Raw genomic sequence first — 20,814 nt, 5'->3', positions numbered from 1 at the left:
GACCACAGTATAGGGTTCTTCCACTATTGGACAGAGAGAGGCTGGGTTGGGTGAATTATTGTGGTAGTGTACTACCCTAGGGGGTCACATGAATGGCAACAGTGCTATTGGTGTGATAAAAAACTGATTTAGCATGAAACATTGTCTATGAACAAAAAGATGTTCCACTGTTTTAATCTTGTGAATATTTTTATAATGAATAAAGTTTATTTTGGTAAAGAAGATTATACTTTTAGCAGAACCCCACTCCCAGCATGGGAGCAAAGGCAAAATCAGCTGACTGCATTATTTTTAATATATTCCCTCATTAAATTTCCCATCTCCTTTAATATTGTCTGATATTCTAGAACTGCCTGGCAGTAAGAATCATGATCTGATGCGAATGACCGGAAGAGATTGATAGGTCCTGTTTCGAGAAGCATTTCTGGAATTTCACTTTGCCGAGAAAGAGTTTGATTTCCAATCATAAATCGGTGGAGCTGTTTCTCATCCAAACAATTTCCAAGATATTTCAAAACATCTCTAAGCCTATGTTCCAGGTAACATTCTTTCCACTTTGAGTGAGGCTGACTTAGCAACAGATGCATAAGGACAGTTTTAAAAAGATAGGACCCAAGGACATATCGCTGATCTGAAGAATTGCGCAAGTTTTCGGTTAGAAAGATCAGTATTTTAAGGCACTTAATATGACAGCTGCTCTCGGGGACTTTTTTGGCCATGATTTTCAGAAACCTATACTCATGGACAGCACAGGAAATGTCCCAGTAGGTAGTGGATAATGAAGCATCCTTGGAGTAATCTGAAAAGCTAGGTACAAGATAGACATCTGAATCCTTCAGCCTCACAGCAGGGAAGACTTTTATGCGAATGGTTTGTTCTGACTGATAGAGGACTTGTAAACCACAGCAACCAGTAATTTTGTGGAAGGTAACTTTAAAATCATATTTATGACAAATTTTGTCCCAGGAGTTGGATAATGCAAGTCTGAACAATTTCACAACTTTCTTATAATCCAAATACCCCTCAATACACATGATAGAAGCTAGGTAATTGTCATGAACATCAGACTCCTGTCCTTTGCTATGAATAAGGCAAAGCACATGCCCTTCAGGTTCTGTGCTGTAACACTGGCAGGTCAACACAGCATTGCTTGGTGTGACCATGAGGATCCTGCCATAACTATGATTATCAGGTGGGATGCAACAAATCTCTGGTTTAAAGCAATATCTGTCCTGGAGGACAATTGGAACCAAGATATCATATACAGATGGCATCTTGCAACCCCATTTCTCAAATTGACTTCCAATGCCCGTGCAGTCTTCAAAGATCAGCTCAGAGTCAAACAGGATTTGATTCCTGCAAGCTTCTAAAAGATTGTCCACAAAACCTTCTACAAATTCAGGGATCTGCATTGGCTCCTGGTTCATCTTCTGAACAGAGATGTTGTAGAACTGATCCAGCACACTTTTGGCAGGAATATTTAAAATATCACTGTAAATTCTTTGTTGGAATTCATTTTCCTTTTCTTCCTCCTCTTCTTCCTCACTGTTTTCATCATGGGGTATATATGGCCATATGTCTTTCGTCCAGAATCCCAAAAATAGGACTGTGACAATAAAGAGAATATTCCTGGTCCTCCAACTCTCCTTTCTCGGATCTTCCATTTTTGCAAATTTACTGATGTTCACATAACAATCATGTTTAGCTTTCTCTTCCATTTCTTCCTGGAATTGTTTCGGCACCAGCTTAGGCTGATGCTCCTGCTCCTTCCATCTTATCCTGAACTCTTCACTCTCCAACTCTTCACTCTCCACTTCATCGCTTAGGAGGCGGGGATGGTCCAAGCTCCCTATTACCATCAGGAGGCCCACAGTGGAAAGTCTTAACAGAGATAGCATCCTGTGAACAGCAAGCAGATAATTGGAGTTAGTGGGAACATAGCAATTATTGAATGCAGGGAGGGAGGGAACGTCGACTCAGACCACGAGAGGCCTGCATTGGGCATTTTCATGCCTTACAAGGCGCAGATTGGAAGTCTGTGTGGGGCGCCACTTCTCGCACAGACACTAGAGCAATGTGTGGTTAAGTGCCTTGCTCGGGGACACAAACATGCTGCCACAGCTGAGGCTCAAACTAGCAACCTTCAGATCACTAGACGACCGCCTTAACCATTTGGCCACGTGCCATGAACGTGAGGAAAATGGAAGTCTATGTACATTATTTATTCAGAAGAGATTAGTTTAGTTAGACATTTGATTACTATTTAATTGGTTTGCCAGAACTCTGTGGACTGAATAGCATGTTCCTGTGCTGTACTGTTCTGCGTTCTATAGAGACTTTTAAGAGACATTTAGATAGACACATGAATGTGATGCAGATATGTGGTACCAATGTAGAGATTAACTGGAAATACAGTTACAAATCATGAGAACATTGACATCCAAAAAAAATTGATTAGAATATATGAATGCATACCTATCTTGCTAATGCATTATCATTAGATGAAGCCAAACTTAGACTTTTAAACAGTATATTTACATCATCACAAAAAGCCAAAGGGTAGAAATTTGCTCCACTATTGGGAAGAAACAAATCAGAGAAGAAATGGAAGATTCTTGATCTATTAATTATGGAGTTATAATAGGCTGCAGAACAGGGGGAAAGCTGTGGTTGTGTGCTAATGTAGATTGGTCAGAAAACCAATACTACAGGAAGAAAAGTAAATGAGACATCTAGTTTTTCCCAAACAATGCCAGCATATGGGCATCATAACACTGAATATACAATTCTAGCGTATGTGCATCATAACATTGTGTACAGTATATGTTCCCCAAGCAATTCCAGTGTACAAGTATCAAAACATTGTATATACATTCCCCAAATAATGCCAATGTCGTCGTCATCATCATGGCTATCCCTCGAGGTTGAGGATGATGGTCTTCGTTCTGTTGATCTACTTATGGGCTCTCAAGTGGCTTACGAGTCCAATCTTGGCTTTGAAAGTTCTTCCGCATTCAGGACAGGTAGTTCCAGATGGCAGATCGGGCTTCGGTTGCTGCTGCCTCTCTTTCCATTTTCTTCTCTTTTCTTCTAATTCTGCACATCCGTTGGCTTTGAGAGTTGCTGTTCCTTCTCGGAATGATGGCTTGCCAGAGTTTCTTGTCCTTGGCATTGGTCTCCCAATTGTTGATGTCGATGTTACATTTCTTCATGTTGGCTTTTAAGACGTCTTTGAATCTCTTCTGTTGTCCGTGTCTTTTAAGTTTGCCTTCTTTAAGCTGGGAGTAGAAGATTTGTCTCGGCAGACGTTCCTCTTTCATCTGAATAACGTGACCACTCGACGACAACAAAAATAAATTCAAACCCCCCCAGAAGTTTTCATGTTTTATTGTTTTATAACATTGAATCACAGTGGATTTAATTTGGCTTTTTTTGACACTGATCCACAGAAAAAGATCCTTTTGTGTCAAAATAAAAACAGATCTCTACAAAGTGATCTAAATTAATTACAAATATAAAATACAAAATAATTGGATGCATAAGAATTCACCTGCTTGAAGTCAGTATTGAGTAGATACACCTTTGGCAGCAATTACAGCCTTGAGTCTGTGTGGATAGGTCTCTATCACCTTTGCACATCTGGGACATTGCAATTTTTCCCCTTTCTTCTTTACAAAACTGCTCAAGCTCTGTCAGATTGCATGGGGATTGTGAGTGAACAACCCTTTTCAAGTCCAGCTGCAAATTCTCAGTTGGATTGAAGGCTGGACTCTGACTTGGCCACTCCAGGACATTAACTTTCTTGTTTATAAGCCATTCCAGTGTAGCTTTGACGTTATGCTTGGGGTCATTTTCTTGCTGAAAAACAAATCTTCTCCCAATTTGCAGTTCTCTTACAGACTGCATCAAGTTTTCCTCTAGGATTTCCCTGTATCTTGCTGCATTCACTTTACCCTCTACCTTGACAAGCCTTCCAGGGCCTGCTACAGCAAAACATTCACATAGCATGATGCAGCCACCACCGTGCTTCACAGTAGAGATGGTGGGTTTTTGATAATGAGCGGTGTTTGACTTACGCCAAACATAGCGTTTAGTCTGATGGCCAAAAAGCTGAATTTGGGTTTCATCAGACCATAGAACCTTATGCAGCTGCCTTCAGAGTCCCCCACATGCCTTCTGGCAAACTCTAGCCAAGATTTCATGTGAGCTGTTTTTTCAAAGGTGGCTTTCTGTTTGCCATGTCCCCATAATGCCGCAACTGGTGAAGCACCCGGGTAGCTTGTTGTATGCACAGTCTCTTCCATGTCAGCCACTGAAGCTTACAGCTCCTCCAGAGTTGTCGTAAATCTTTTGGTGGCATCCCTCACTAGCCCCTTTCTTGCATGGTTACTCAGTTTTTGAGAACCCCTGCTCCAGGCAGATTTGCAGCTGTGTCGTATTCTTTCCATTTCTTGATAATTGATTTAACTGTACTCCAAAGGATATTTAGTGACTTGGAAATGTTCTTGTATCCATCTCCTGATTTGTGCTTTCCAATAACCTTTTCACGGAGTTGCTTGGAGTGTTCTTTTGTCTTCATGGTGTAGTTTTTGCCAGGACACTGACTCACCAGCAGTTGGACCTTCCAGATACAGGTGTATTTTTCCTACAATGAATTGAAACACCTCGACTGCGCACAGTGATCTCCATTTAACTAACTGTGTGACTTCAAAAACCAATTGACTACACAAGTGATGATTTGGGGTGTCATAGTAAAGGGGGTGAATACTTATGCAATCAATTATTTCGTGTTTTATATTTGTAATTAATTTAGATCACTTTGTAGAGAACTCTTTTTACTTTGACGCGAAAGAAACCTTTTCTGTTGATCAGTGTCAAAAAAAAACAAATTAAATCTCACTGTGATTCAATATTGTAAAATAATAAAACATGAAAACTTCTAAGAGGGGGGTGAATATATTTTATAGGCATTGTACGTTCCCCAAATAATTCAAGTGTACAGGCATCATAACACTGCATACATGTTCTTCCAAGGATTACGTAAATTTAAAAAAAGATGAAGAGTCAGGTAAAGGGAAGCTGGAGTGGAAATATGTAATATTACTCTCTGTCTCCACGGTATGTAATTGTAACGAGACTAGGAAGCTATTCTGAATCTGATAAACTTTGCGTGTCCATTTTACATAAGGTGAACTCCATCCCAGCCTGAAATCGGTCTGGCTACTGTACCTCTCGGTTTATTGTTCCCCAGGGTGGGGGGAGGGGAGAGACACCAATGTCTAATATGGTTCTGATCTTACAAATTAAAAATAGAAACATAGAAAACATACAGCACAATACAGGCCCTTCGGCCCACAAAGCTGTGCCGAACATGTCCCTACCTTAGAACTACCTAGGCTTTACCCATAGCCCTCTACTTTTCTGAGCTCCATGTAGATATCCAGGAGCCTCTTAAAAGAACCTATCGTTTCTGCCTCCACCACCGTTGCCGGCAGCCTATTCCATGCACTCACTATCCTCTGCGTAAGAAACTTACCCCTGACATCTCCTCTGTACCTACTTCCAAGCACCTTAAAACCGTGCCCTCTTGTGCTAGCCATTTCAGCCCTGGGGAAAAGCCTCTTTCTATCCACACAACCAATGCCTCTCACTATCTTGTACACCTCTATCAGGTCACCTCTCATCCTCCATCGTTCCAAGGAGAAAAGACCGAGTTCACTCAATCTATCCTCATAAGGCATGCTCCCCAATCCAGGCAACATCCTTGTAAATCTCCTCTGCACCCTCTCTATGGTTTCCACATCCTTCCTGTAGTGAGGTGACCAGAACTCAGCACAGTACTCCAAGTGGGGTCTGATCAGGGTCCTATATAGCTGCAACATTACCTCTCGGCTCTTAAACTCAATCTCACAATTGATGAAGGCCAATGCACCGTATGCTTTCTTAACCACAGAGTCAACCTGCGTAGCAGCTTTGAGTGAACTATGGACTCGGACCCCAGGATCCCTCTGATCCTCCACACTGCCAAGAGTCTTACCATTACTGCTATATTCTGCCATCATATTTGACCTACCAGAATGACTCACCTCACATTTATCTGGGTTGAACTCCATCTGCCACTTCTCAGCCCAGTTTTGCATCCGATCAATGTCCCGTTGTAAACTCTGATAGCCCTCCACACTATCAACAACACCCCCAACCTTTGTGTCATCAGTAAATTTACTAACCCATCCCTCCACTTCCTCATCCAGATCATTTATAAAAGTCACAAAGAGTAGGGGTCCCAGAACAGATCCCTAAGGCACACCACTGGTCCCCGGCCTCCATGCAGAATATGACCCAACTGCAATCACACTCTGCCTTCTGTGGGCAAGCCAGTTCTGGATCCACAAAGCAATGTCCCCTTGGATCCCATGCCTCCTTACTCTCTCAATAAGCCTTGCATGGTGTCCCTTATCAAATGCCGTGCTGAAATCCATATACACTACATCTACGGCTCTACCTTCATCAATGTGTTTAAGTCACATCCTCAAAAAATTCAATCAGACTCGTGAGGCATGACCTGCCTTTGACAAAACCATGCTGACTATTTCTAATTATATTATGCCCCTCTGGATGTTCATAAATCCTGCCTCTCAAAATCTTCTCCATCAACCTACCAACCACTGAAGTAAGACTCACTGGCCTATAATTTCCTGGGCTATCTCTACTCCCTTTCTTGAATAAGGGAACAACATCTGCAACCCTCCAATCTTCCGGAACCTCTCCTGTCCTCATTGATGATGGAAAATTCATTGTCAGAGGCTCAGCAATCTCCTCCCTCACTTCCCACAGTAGCCTCGTGTACACCCCATCTGGTCCCGGTGACTTATCCAATTTGATGCTTTCCAAAAGCTCCAGCACTTCCCCTTTCTTAATATCTACATTCTCAAGCTTTTCAGTCCACTGCAAGTCATCCCTACAATTGCCAAGATCCTTTTCCGTAGTGAATACCAAAGCAAAGTATTCATTAATTCGCTATTTCCTCGAGTTCCATACACACTTTTCCACTGTCACACTTGATTGGTCCAATTCTCACACGTCTTATCCTCTTGCTCTTCACATACTTGTAGAACGTCTTGGAGTTTTCCTTAATCCTGTCCGCCAATGCCTTCTCATGGCCCCTTCTTGCTCTCCTAATTTCATTCTTAAACCAACCATTTCTTCTCTACTCTACTCAGTTGACCCAAATATAGACAGAAACATGATAAGCATACAACATTTTATAGAGATTAAGATGAGAAGAATGAGGAGGGGCACAAGGTAAATGGCGTATTTTTAAGGGGACAAGAACACTGGCCCAAGAATCTGTCTATAAATGTTCATATTTTCCCCTAATAATCCATTTCTTCTGATCTGAGGCTCTACACTCTGTTGCTAGATTCTCCCACCGTCTCAACTTCCACTTTATCCAGTTTAACATTTGTGTGCGTATGTCACGGGCAAATTAACTGTGATTCCTGAATTATAACAATAACTGCTCTTCAAAAGCGTTTAAAAAAGTGAAAAGGGCTTGGGGCAGAGGAAGGCGTCTTGAAAGGAGCGTTAAATTGCATAAATTGGCCACACGTAGTAAATAAAGAATACCTTGCAAAATAATTTTTTAAAATGCTACCTAAACAAAAGACTTCCAGCGGAGTACGAAGTGCGAACTCAACCCGGGAGAGTAAGTGGTCGGATCTCGGTTCGAGGTGGGACAAGAGCTGCGGCGGAATCGGTGATTAGGATGCTGAGGGGACTGATTCGGAAAGTAACACGGTTTCAAATTTCCGTAGGCTCTCACTAAGGGAAGCAAGAGGAATGGAGCATCTGACCTTGATGCAGCAGCTCTGGTCCGATCAGTGGGAAGCCAGACTGTCTCACCCCTGGTCAATTATGGTCCTTCGTGGCAGCAGGAGCGGCGCCACTGGCTTCACGCTGCCGTTTCGTTACAATACCACCCCTGTGACGTAACCAGCCGTCAAGCCGCGGGGGGGATCCCGGGCAACCCCCAGCCGGTTGCCCCTACACTGACACCTCAGCTCGTCGACAGCCCCAAAGGATGTGATTGATACACGTAACCCACGTCGCCGGTACCTCCAGCTGTTGGATCTCCGTGGCAGCCTCATGAGAAGAACAGCGACCGTCATCGGCACTATTCATTCTGCGGTACAGCTGCAGATGTCTCGTCGGATTCTTGACGCCGGAAGTCGAGCAGAGGCCAATCATGGGTAAGTTCCACCAGCGGGGAATGCCAACGGGCTCTCCCTGCCGCCGCACCACCCTTTCCAACTCTTAATTCTTGTAATTCTGTGACTTCCTCTTATCGTTGTTCAGATCAGCTACACACATCGGTCCAAATGATGCCCCGGCATCAGTGAACCCCACCGGCTCCCATATTGCCCAACCAACTCATGAGGCACCTACCGCTGATTTTGTAGACCCCCCCCCACATATGTCATCCACAGCCACCTGAGGTATCATTCAACTGAAATGGAAGCACATCCTCCCCCCCCCCCCACCACCACCACCCCCACCTCCAGCAAGGTGCAAGAAGATCACAGACATATTCATGGCTTGCAGAGTTCCTCAAGTATACCAGTGAAACATTGTCCAGCATTAGGAGTCACAGGCCGTTTAGAATAAAACAGAGGAGAGATTTATTCAGCAAAGGTGAGGTTCTGAACCAGTGGAAGTAACAGAGGGCAATTCATTACATATATTTAGAAAGGAGTTAGATGTAGTAGTAATGGCTAAAGGCAAAGGAGAATAAAGCAGGAAGAGGATTTTAAACTTCAGTAATCAACTGTGATCATATCCAATGGCAAAACAAGGTCAGGTCCAAATCACCTACTCCAACCTCATTTCTTTAATTCTACATAACAACTGTATTAATAATATTACGTTCACATACTTTCTAACTTATGGGACATGAGAGTCGTTGATAGACCATCACTTACTGCCCCTCGAACTGCCTTTCAGTGGGCGGTGGTAAGCCATCTTGAATTGCTCCTGTCTTTCCAGTCATGATAAGTGAAACAATGGAATTTTTCCCTTCCTGAAATAACTACCAGTGGAGGCTCTCTAATGTGAAGAATTTTATGTGAGCAAGAGTATGTGCTTTAAAGATTAGGAGAGAAAATTGTTGGAGGTCAGAGGAAAGCAATCCAATTTAATAATTAATGAAGTATTTGACAATATTTAATAGAAAAACTCAAATCTAAGGAACACTTTGCAATGAATGGAAAATGGAAACACCTGTTGGGGAAAAACCACTCAAAATTAGGACTATTCTAAATATTGGACAGGATACTGGGAAAATCCTAGCTGCTCTCCAGAATCACACTCTAGATTACTGATGTCCATCTAAGAGATGGGGCTTTGATTTAATATTCCTCGATACTACACTGAATTGTTTATCATGATTATCTACTGAATGTGGAATTTTAACCCAAACCAGCTGAATGAAGGGGCAGAAAGCTTCCAACTTGTCCCTCTCTAACATATGAATAAAGAATTGTATCAGTGTTTGCAATCAATGCAATGAATCACATGACAAATGAATGGGTTAAAATATTCTGGGGATGAAGGGAAAAAGAAAACGTACAAAATGTTGCACAAAACATTCCATCAGCCATGCATATCCCTTTCCTCCTCCTAGGGTTCTCTTACCTAGTGGAGCAGTTAACATTGCAGTTAAAGTTGCAAAAATATTCTATGACCTTGCGATAAAGTTTAGCATCATGCAGTGTTGTGAATTCTGTTTGGCTCCATTAAGACAGGAGTTGCTAACTATTTGAAGCTTATAACAGATGTGGTTACTGCTTGTAACCCATGTTTATTAAGTTCATTCTTCTGTGTTTCATGCCGTTTCTGTGTTGTTTCTTTAGACATTTAATACCAGTGATTATTTTCCTTTATGTGGAACGTGTTTGGGACTGCAGGCCCTAGTCATGTGTGCTATTGGAAAGGACTTACTAATAAACACTTCTGTCCCAGTTCACCTGATCAATGGTAAGAGCACTATGTGACAAAATATTATGCTTTAGAATTTGCCATGTAAAGGGAATTCATTGGGACAATGGTGCACAACAAATTTAAAATGGTTAATATTGGAAGTGAAAATCCATTGCTGCCTCCCTTTATATCCAGGTGGAAAGAGAGAGAGTCATGCAAATTATGCCCAAAAATGTTGATACAACCTTTTAAAATAAGTATGTTACGTATGAACAAATAGCAGGTGAGAACATGGGTATAGAATACTGTGAATAATGTATACAACAGGGGTTTCCAATCTTGTTTATGCCATGGACCCCAACCATTAACCTAGGGTCTGTGCAACACTCAGAACACACTGGAGGAACTCAGCAAGTTCAGCAGCATCCGTGGAAACGATCAGTCAATGTTCTGCCCCGAAATGTTGACTGATCGTTTCCACCGATGCTGCCTGACCTGCTGAGTTCCTCCAGCGTGTTGTGAGTGTTTCTTTGACCCCAGTATCTGCAGGGTATTTTGTGTTTATGATAACCTAGGTCCTGTGGACCCCAGGTCGAGAACCATGGTTTAAATGATCTATAAGGAAATGGGGAAAAAGCACAACTAAAACTCGTCGGAAATGTAAAATCGACTGTAGGTGTCTGTAGGTATTGTATTCTAATTGAAAATAAATGGATGAGATAAATAAGCATTCTCCCTCAGTCGTACTGTAGTGAATACAAGAAGCAACTGTAATCCTGGAATTGAAAGGGAGGGACTATATCAAGAAAAGTAGTCTCCCATTAAATGATACAGAATAAATGTTGGCACTGCAGACAAACAAGTTCTGAGGTCCTAGAATGTGTCATTCCACTGTCTAAATTGAGGATTTGGTTTTATTTTACCAACATTGCCTAGAAGAGGTGAAAATTCTATGTATATTGCAAATGTAACTCAATCTGTTCAGACAGAAGGCAGGTAACTTCAGGCCATTTAATTCAACATTTCTCAGAGGTATAATATTAGATTCTTTTATTAAAGATGTTATAGCAGGGTCGCTTAGAAAGCAATTCAAGGTAATCAGGCAAAATAACCATTGTTATTGTGAAATGGATCTCAGGGGCTTAGATCTCAGAATGCATTGATAAAGTGCCACTTCACAAATTATTGTGGAAGATAAATACTCATGGTGCAGGAGGTAACATTGTTTTAATTGGCTGGCTAGCGAGAAACAGAGCAGGAATGAATGAATGAATCAGTCCTGATGAAGTGTCTTGGTCCAAAACGTCAACTTTTTATTCATTTCCATAGATGCTGCTTGACTTGTTGAGCTCCTCCAGAATTTTGTGTGTGTTGCTTTGGGTTTCCAGCAACTGCAGGATCGCATGCATGTAGGAAGGAATTGGCCTTTGTCTGGTTAGCAAGGTCATGTGCCTCAGGAATGGTGTCGTGCTCTCAAATTTTTGCATTACTACACATGACTTCAAAGTAGAGTTGCTAAAATATCTCACAAAACAATCAATGCTGCGAAAATAATTTGTAAAGAGAACGTAAGAGTCTATATAAGTAAGTTAAGTGGGTGGGCAAAGATCTGTCAAATGGAGTGTAAAGTGATAAAACATAATTTTTTCCATCGGCAAAAAAGTGGAAAACATACTCTCTAAGTATCTAAGTAAATACAGAGCTCTGAGTTGTAGGACATTCTGATGCATGACTTTCAGGTACAACAGGTCATCAACAGAATGCTACTGCCTATTGCTAGGGAAATTAGTATAAAAGTCAGGAGGTTATAATTCAGTTACTGTATAGAAGGTGCTATTAGGATCACATCTGAAATCCATATACAGAAGTGACCTCCTTCTTTAAGGATGGTAGTTAATGCATTGGAAGCAGACTTGAAAACTTTTATTGGATTATACCTGGAACACATGGGTTATCTTGTAATGAAAAGATAAACTGCTGGTAGAACTCAGTAGTTCAGGCAGCTTCTGTGGAGGAAGATGGACAGTCAACATTTCAACTCGAGATCCTTCATCTAGACTGAAAGAATAGAGGGAGGATAGCCAGTTTAGAAAAATGAACGGAAGGGGTAGGTAAAGAACTGGGAAGCAATAGGTGAATATAAGTGAAGAATGGATGATTAGCAGATGTAGTAGGGATGGGTGAGAGGTGGTAGGTAAAGTTGACAGAGGTCAGATGATGGAATCTGACAAAGGAAGGTGGAGCATGAAACCAAATAAGGAGTTGGGGTGGGCAGATAGAGATGGTAGGGTGGGGGGAGTGGACCCAGTTGTCAGGTTGGACAGGCTAGGCTTGAATCAAAGTTCAAAGTAAAGTTTATTATCAGAGTATCTCCACGTCACCACATACAACACTGAGATTCTTTTTCTGCGGGCATACTCAGCAAATTCATTGAACAGTAACTGTAAACTGTAAACATCAGGAACTATAAACTGTAAACAAATTGTACAAATACAGATACTGTATTAATAAATATCAATAAATATTGAGCATGAAATAACAACATGACAGAGTCCTTTAATGAGTTATCCTTTTGTTCAGGGGCCTGATGGTTGAGGGGTAGTAACTGTTCTTGAACCTGGAGGTCTGAGCCCTGAAGCTTCTGTAGCTTCTTCCTGATGACAAAAGCAAGAAAAGAGCATGGTCTGGGTGGTGAGGATCTTTGATGATGGATGCTGCTTTTCAATGACAACGGTGCATATAAATGTGCTCAGTGGTTGGGAGGGTTTTACCTATGATGAATCCACTACCTTTTTTAGGATTTTCCAATCAAAGGTATTGGTGTTCCCTTACCAGGTTGTAATGCAGCCAGTCAGCAAACTTTCCACCACACATCTATAGAAGTTTGCCAAGGTTTTCGATGACATGCCAAACCTCCTCAGAGTCCTGAGGAAGTAGAGGTGCTGCTGTGCTTTCCTCGCAATAAAATTTATATGTTGGGTCCAGGACAGGTCCTCTGAGATAGTGACACCCAGGAATTTAAAGTTACTGACCCTTTCCACCTCTGATTCTCCAATAATTACTGGCTCATGGACCTCTGGTTTCCCTCTCCTGGTCTATAATCAGTTTCTTGGTCTTATTGACATTGAGTGAGATGTTGTTGTTATTACATCACTCAGTTAAATGCTCAGTCTCCCCCCTGTGTGCTGATTCATCACCCCCTTTGATACAGTCCACAACAGTGGTGTCATCAGCAAACTTGTCTATGGTCTAATCTGCTAGAGATTAGGGAGCTGAAAGATGATTTGATTGAAACAGATGAAACCATGAGTGGTGAGTGTGGGCAGGATGTCTTCTCCTGCAAGAGAATCTACAAGTAGATGGACACTATTTAAAATTAAACCATTTAACATGGAGATGATGTGAATTCTTGTTCCCCACAGCACTGTGAGACTTTGGATCTCTCTTCCTCAAAGAACAGTGGAAGATTTTTTTCAATAGCTTGAAGATAAAAGTCAATAGTTTCTTGTACACGAGGGGTGAGAGATTATTGTCTTGTGTTACTGCTCTTTATGATCTATAATCTCTTTGGTTTTTCACAGACTCTTCTGGAAAATGAGAAACTAATTAAATTCTATTCGATCCTGACCATGAAAATAGATAGGAAGAGCATTCAATTTCTTTCATATGGTAACACTAAGGTAAATAAATTAATGGCTATTGTAGAATCAAAATTGGGGGTATATGGTAGTGTAGCGATAGTGCAATGCTATTAAAACACCAGCAATCTGGTGAGGCTGCACCTGGAGTACTATGTGCATTTCTGGTCTCCACACTTGAGGAAGGATATACTGGCTTTGAAGGCAGTACAGAGGAGGTTCACCAGGTTGATTCCAGGGATGAAGGGGTTAACCTCTGAGGAGAGATTGAGTCGCCTGGGACTATACTCTCTGGAGTTCAGAAGAATGAAAGGGGATCTTACAGAAACATACAAAATTTTGAAGGGGATAGGTAAGACAGAAGTAGGAAAGTTGTTTCCATTGGTAGGTGAGACTAGAACTAGGGGACATTGCCTCAAGATTCAGGGGAGAAGACTTACGATGGAGATGAGGAGAAACTGTTTATCCCAGAGAGTGGTGAATCTGTGGAATTCTCTGCCCAGGGAAGCAGTTGAGGCTTCCTCACTATATATATTTAAGAAACAGTTAGATAGGTTTTTACATAGTAAGGAAATTAAGGGTTATGGGGAAAAGGCAGGTGGATGGAGCTGCGTTTACGGACAGATCAGCCATGATCTTATTGAATGGCAGGGCAGGCTCAATGGGCCGGATGGCCTACTCCTGCTCCTATTTCTTATGTTCTTAATCCGGGTTCAGTCCTCTGCTGTGTGTATTGAGTTTGTACATTCTCCCCATGACTGCGCGGATTTCCTCTGGATTCTCCAGTTTTCGCCCACATTCCAAAGACATATGGGTTAGGAGGTTATTTGATCATGTGGGTGTAACTAGACTTAGATTGAAATTGAGTGTGTTTGTTGTGCTGGAAGAGCTAGTATTCGTGCTGCATCTGGAAACAGAAATGAAATAAAGCAAAGCAGGAGGAGAAGTCGCTGTGCTGTGGCATGTCCTGCATGATATCCTCATTCATTTTATTTATTTTTATTGATTGTGATTGAACACGGAACAAACTCTTTGTGCCGTGCCACCCAGAAATCCCCTGACTTAACCCTAGCCTAATCACAGGACGATTTAAAATCAGCAATTAACCTACCAACCGGTACATCTTTGGACTGTGGGAGGAAGAAACCCAGAGGAAACCCACGCCGTCACGGAGAGAACATACGAACTCCTTACAGGCAGTGACGGGAATTGAACCCGGGTCGCCTGTACTGTAAAGTGTTGTGCTAACCACTGTGCTACCACGCTACTCTAATGTCCACATGCAGGTGAATTAGTCATCCTTGAAATATAAGATCAATGATAACAGTTCTGTGAAAGTCATCATGGATTTTTTAATGTGTACTTCATCACATTCATCGTAGAAGTTATTGGTTGAGGAGATTTGTTCATAGAACTAAAACAACATAGAACGGTGCACCACTGGAAGAGATCCCTCACTCTCTGTGTCAGTGCTGACTACTAATCCCAACTACCTGCGCAAGCCATTCATTCCCTTCTGGTTCATGTGAGTGTATTGAATGTTGCTGCTGTATCTACTTCCACTATAGATTTTCACAATTAAAACAAAGTGAGGCATTTGATGTTTAAGAAAAGCCATAACACATTTTATTGAACTCCAAAGCCCTCAATAAAAGCATGCTGAAAAACACTTCAAATAATTCCGTCATCACGGCAGACCAGCCTCTTAAACTGCAACTCGATGTCGATGGTTGTGAATTATATTACCCTACACAAGCCTCCTCCAAAATTCACTAAACCCAGCACTGTGAGCCTGTCTGGAGCTCAGATAAGCTGCCTGGCTTGGGTCCTGTGTTCCATTGGTGGAGGAACAGCAGGTTCCTCTGGCTCGTCCAGAGGTGTGTTGGCACGCTGATGATCGTTTGGTGATGGCAGGGCATGGTAGTGGAATCCACGAGATCTTGATGGGCTGGTTTAAGGCAATCTAGCAAAATACGTTCAGGTTTATCCCTCTTATCTATGATAAAAGTCTTTTCTCCCCGTTCTAAAATACAGAATGGGCCATCACAAGGATGCCTAACAGGACGTTGCTGTGCAACAAACGAGGTGGAATGGAGGTCAACAGGAACCCGTGAGTGCTGTATGCCATGATGGGAGGTAGGAATAGGTGCGAAGGAATTGAATTTACTGAGGGGAGGCTGACCAGGTGCCAGGAATGAAATCATCTGGCACTTATAATGGCTTTCAGCCATGGACACTGCAGGTCCTCTTTTGGAGCTGTTCTGAGCACCAGCAGAACCCAGGGGAGATTATCATGCCAAAACTCTTTGGTCAGGGAAGCCCCAGAGCAGCCTTTAAGGAATGGTGAAAATGCTCACATAGGCCATTGGACTGTGCATGACACAGCATGGTGTGATGTGGCCTAAAGGCTGATTTATACTTCTGCGTAGGCTCTACGCCGTAGCCTACACCGTTGTGAGCTTTTTTACTTTGCGTTGGTGTGTCTGCGTTGCTCTGCAATTCACCGCCAAAATTTTAATTGGCAGTGGGGTTTCTATGCCACTGTGTTGAGTTTCTGTGTGTACTTCAAACAATCGCGACTGAAACTGAGCGCATCATGTTGGAGTTGGAGCTAATAAATGTTGAACAAGAGTTACTTTTATTGAAATTACTGCCACGCAGAAAAGAGAGAAGATGTCGAAGGAGATGGTGTGTACAAACATTGATCGGATTGAGGCTGGAGGGTGAATTTTCTGTGCCTGTCTGGCCACTGAGAGACATGGACGAGAAAATGCATTTCAAATATTTTCGGATGTCGGCAGGGAGATTTGACGATTTGGTTCATCGTCTCCAATCACTTATTTCGCATCAGTGTACGCACAGTATACTCAGAGACTGGTAATCACCATTTGAGTTTTAGCTTCAGCTGGAAGGCAACAGGCTGTAGCAGCCAGCTACAAACTCACGTTCTTCTTCTCTCTTAATTCATAAATGGTGGAGAAGAAGAAGCAACCGAAAATGCGTAGGAGGAAATGTGGTGCTACCAAGCAGACCAATCACAATTGTTGTGGTCTGCATCGCCGCGACACGTGGTTACATTTTTGGGGAGGTGTGCGTCAGGCTACGGTGTAGGGTACGTGGCTATGCCGTACCTACGGCATAGATTCGACACGGAAGTATAAATTGGCCTTAACACCAAGGTTCTGGGCTATCACAGTCCAGAGGTCTGATATGAATTGTGGTCAGAGGAGATGTCAAGTGGAGTGCCAAACCGAGCAACCAAGGTGCCGATGAACGCCTGAGCCATGTCTGTGGCCATCATTGATGCTAGAGGTTGACCTCTGGTAATCTGGTGGTACAGCTCACCATGGGAAAGAGGTGCTTGAAACCATAGGGGGTGGGGTGGGTGAGAAGATGACCAAAAAGGTCCACATTGGCATGGTCATATCGTTGCTCAGGGACCTCAAAATGTGCCAATCATACCCGGACATGAGGGATAATTATTGGCCTCTGGCACTTCACACAGTCTAATCGCGCATGTCCTTTCTAAGGGTGTGCCACACAAACCTTAGTGCAACCAGTTTCTGTGAGGTCTTCTGGCCTGGATGCAAGAGGCCACGTACGAAGTTAAAGACAGTCCCCCTCCAGTTTGCCAGCATGATGGGGCAAGGGCAGCCGGTTGAGAAATCATACAGTAGAGAAATAAATCCCAGCTTTCCCAAATTTAACGTCAGCCAACCGCAGGCCTGTGATTGCTGTTCAGTAAGGCTGGGCCTCTGGGTCAGTAGCTTGGTCAGAATCAGAATCCGGTTTATTATCAATGGCACGCGTCGTGAAATTTGTTAACTTTGCAGCAGCAGTATAATGAAAATATAGAGAAAAAGTAAAAATATGAAGTAGATTAAAATAGTGCAAAAACTGAAATAATATATTAAAAGTAGTGAGGTGGTGCTCATGGGTTTAGCGTCCATTTCGGAATCATATGGCAGAGGGGAAGAAGCTGTTCCGGCATCAGTGAGTGTGTGCCTTCAGGCTTCTGTACCTCCTCCCCGATGGTAATAATGAGAAGACAGCCTGTGCTGGGTGACGAGGGCCCTTAATAATGGACTTTGCCTTCATGAGGCACTGCTTCTTGAAGATGTCTTGGATACTACAGAGGCTAGTACTCAAGACAGAGCTACTAATTTTACAACTATCTGTAGCTTCTCTCTGTCCTGTGTAGTAGCCCCCAGCCCACCCATACCAGACAGTGATGCAGCCTCTGGGAATGTTCTCCACAGTACAACTAAAGAAGTTTGAGTGTTTTAGTTGACAAATCAAATCACTTCAAACTCCTAATGAAATATAGCTGCTGCCTTGCTTTCTTTATAGCTGCATCAATATAGTCGGCTGCCTTATTCACATAGTCAACCCCTGTGTGTATGGCCTCAGAGGGTGGATGTGAGAGGCAGTCAGCCACTGCATTAGTTTTCCCTTTGATATGTTGTGAACTCTGATATGTAGGCCAGGTGGCGCTGCTGCCCTGCAGACCAAGGGTCTGATAACTTGGCCATCATGTGCACGAGGGGCTTGTGCTCAATGAACACTGTGACCCTCTAGAAGAAAACAGAAGGAAGACAGTGAGATAGAGACCAGGAAGCTCATGGTCAAACGTGCTGTACCTCCTACTCGGGGGAGCGGAGCTGCTGCCACAGGCCTCTGACCAACTGTTCGTGCACAGCACCCACGGCATAGTCTGAGGCATCAGTAGTAATGACTACAGGTGCATTGGGGAGCGGGTGTGCCAGTAGGGTCGCGTTAGAAAGAGCTTGTTTGGTATCATCAAATGCCCTGGTCAAGTTCAATGACCAGTCAAGCACATGATTAGGGGGTGTTGCCTTTAAGTGCACTATACAGGGGAAGTACAGGTTCAACAGCTCAAGGAATGAAGCGATGATAGAAATTACCTCACCTAAAAACTCCTGTAGTTTTTTTAGTAGCACAGGGAGACGGGCCAGTAACTGCCACAGCTTCCAATGGTGTGTATCCCAAATAGCCTCTGACATCCAAGTCCAGCTCCTGGCCTTCATGTGTGGTTTAGCAACTAGGCCCAGCAGAACATTTCTAAACAGGAGAAAGGCAAAGGCAAGTTATTGGTGCCTCAAAACCAGTTGTTTCAGGCAGCTGCAGCTCATTAGCAACTGGTTGGCAGCTCACCTAGGAGAAAGAATATTCTGATCCCAAACCTCGGCTGCCTTGTGGCTGTTATCACTCATGGGGAAGGCTCTGGGAGTAAACCCCGAGGAAAAATCCAGAGCTGGATTCCCTAAGGCAGTCACACATTGAATCCAACTCTGACTGGCAACTCCCTGCAGGGTCACTGATGCCAAACTATATTGTTCTCTGTGGTTCACTTGGATTCTTCAGCTGAGGAAAGAGGGGGGAACCTGCTACATGGGCACAGCTTGCTCTGCATTTTGCACAGCCCCATCTTGGGTATTCGCTTGAGTATCATGTAGACAGCAATGTTGCAACACCCATGGACAACTCCAACCAAAGAAAGGCCTCTTTTAGTGAATACTGGTACAAAGTAATAATTTAGGGCCACAATCATTTCCTCTGATTCCGTATATAATTTCCCTACTTCATCCTGAAGTTAACCTTGTCATCTCCAGCTACCTTCCTGCATTAATTTAAGTATAAAATGCCTTGGGTTTATCCTTTCCCCCACTTTCCAAGGACACTATGACCCTTTATGTCCTTTCTAATTCATTGTTTCTTTCCTGCTTCCTTTATATTCCACAAGAGCCTTGTCTTAAACCTTATATATGCTTCTTTTTTTCTCCCTTTGACTAAACTCAAATTAGCTCTTTTAACACCTTGTCATCCATATTTTTCATCCTCACGTGCTGGTCCTGAACTCCAACCAGCTAGGTTTAAGATATCAAATGTAGATTGACACCCATACAACCACTCTCAGTCTACTCTCCCTGGTTCCTGCCTAATATTCTCTTTCCCTGATTTAACATTTTCTTCTGAAGACCAGTCTTATTCTTACCCATAACTGTCAAAATGTACAGAATTATAATGACCATTGAAACGGACCAGGCTTATTTCCTAGTTCAAGATTTAATAGGCCTCTATCCAAATTGCACTGTCAACATACTGTCTAAGAAAGCCTTCTGGATGCATCTAGTAAATTCTTCCCCATCTAAGCCCTTGGCTTAAAAGGAGTCCTAGTTAAATCTGACATCACCCACTGAAATTTTGTTATTGTTGATATCTTTCCATCATCTATCTGTACACTTGTTTTTGTGGCTTCTACTGGCTGTCAGAAAGTCAATGGTACCATCCGTACGTAAAAGCTCATATTTTTCCTGGAGTCCACCAATATGACCACACTAGAAGATTCTCCCTGATCTATAATGCAACTCCCCCACCACCTGTTTTACATTGCTCTTTATCATGACTAAAGCATTTAAATCCTGGAGCATTGAGTAAGATTAGCCACTACACAATGGAGTTTTCATTGCTGAGATCTGATATTAAGCTATTAAATTTGAGTACATAATCTATAATAGATCCCCAGGAGCTCTCAGACTGGAAAATTGACAATTATGATACCTGTGCATGATACTGTATCTGCCTGATGGTTATCCAGCAACCGAGCCATATGCCCATCCACTTCGAACATAGAACATTATCGTGCAGTACAGACCTTCCAGTCCATGTTGTGCCAACCTTTTATCCTGCTCCAAGATCCATCTAACCCTTCTCTCCTGCATAGCCCTCTAGTTTTCTATAATCTGTGTGTCTAAGAGTTTCATAAATGCCCCAAATGTATCTGGCTCTAATGTATCTGGCAGGGTGTTCCATGCGCTCACCACAGTGTAACATTCACTTGACACGACCACTCCCCCTCCAAAATAATTTCCTCCAATCACCTTAAAATTATACCCATTGTTTTAGCCATCTCTGCCCTGAGAAAAAAAGTCTCTGGCTATCCTCTCCATATATGCCTCTTATCTTGTGCACCATGATCAAGTCACCTCTAATCTCCTTCACTCCAAAGAGAAAAACTCTGGCTGCCTTAACCTATCCTCCAAGACATCCCCTCTAATCCAGGTAGCAAACTGGTAAATCTCCTCTGCACCCTCTGTAGAGCCTCTCCATCCTTCCTATACTGAGGTGACCTGAACTGTACACAGTGGTGTAACCACATTTTTTATAGAACTGCAATGTC

At 42.7% G+C, this 20,814-nt stretch overlaps 1 protein-coding gene across 1 annotated transcript; it reads right to left on the bottom strand.

Annotated features, from left to right (window-relative positions):
- Positions 1-272: 272 nt before the first annotated feature.
- LOC140191071 (inositol 1,4,5-trisphosphate receptor-interacting protein-like) lies at positions 273-8,168 on the bottom strand. The gene is made up of 2 exons (XM_072248145.1): positions 7,972-8,168; positions 273-1,899 (listed from the first exon to the last, which is right to left on the bottom strand). Exons 1-2 carry the CDS (start codon positions 8,166-8,168, stop codon positions 273-275), a joined length of 1,824 nt encoding a protein of 607 aa, XP_072104246.1.
- Positions 8,169-20,814: the final 12,646 nt, after the last annotated feature.

Source organism: Mobula birostris, chromosome 32 (genome assembly GCF_030028105.1).
Source record: "Mobula birostris isolate sMobBir1 chromosome 32, sMobBir1.hap1, whole genome shotgun sequence".
Lineage (NCBI taxonomy): Eukaryota > Metazoa > Chordata > Chondrichthyes > Myliobatiformes > Myliobatidae > Mobula > Mobula birostris.
Note: the sequence above shows the minus strand (reverse complement) of the source record. Positions and strands in the feature narration are given on the sequence as shown.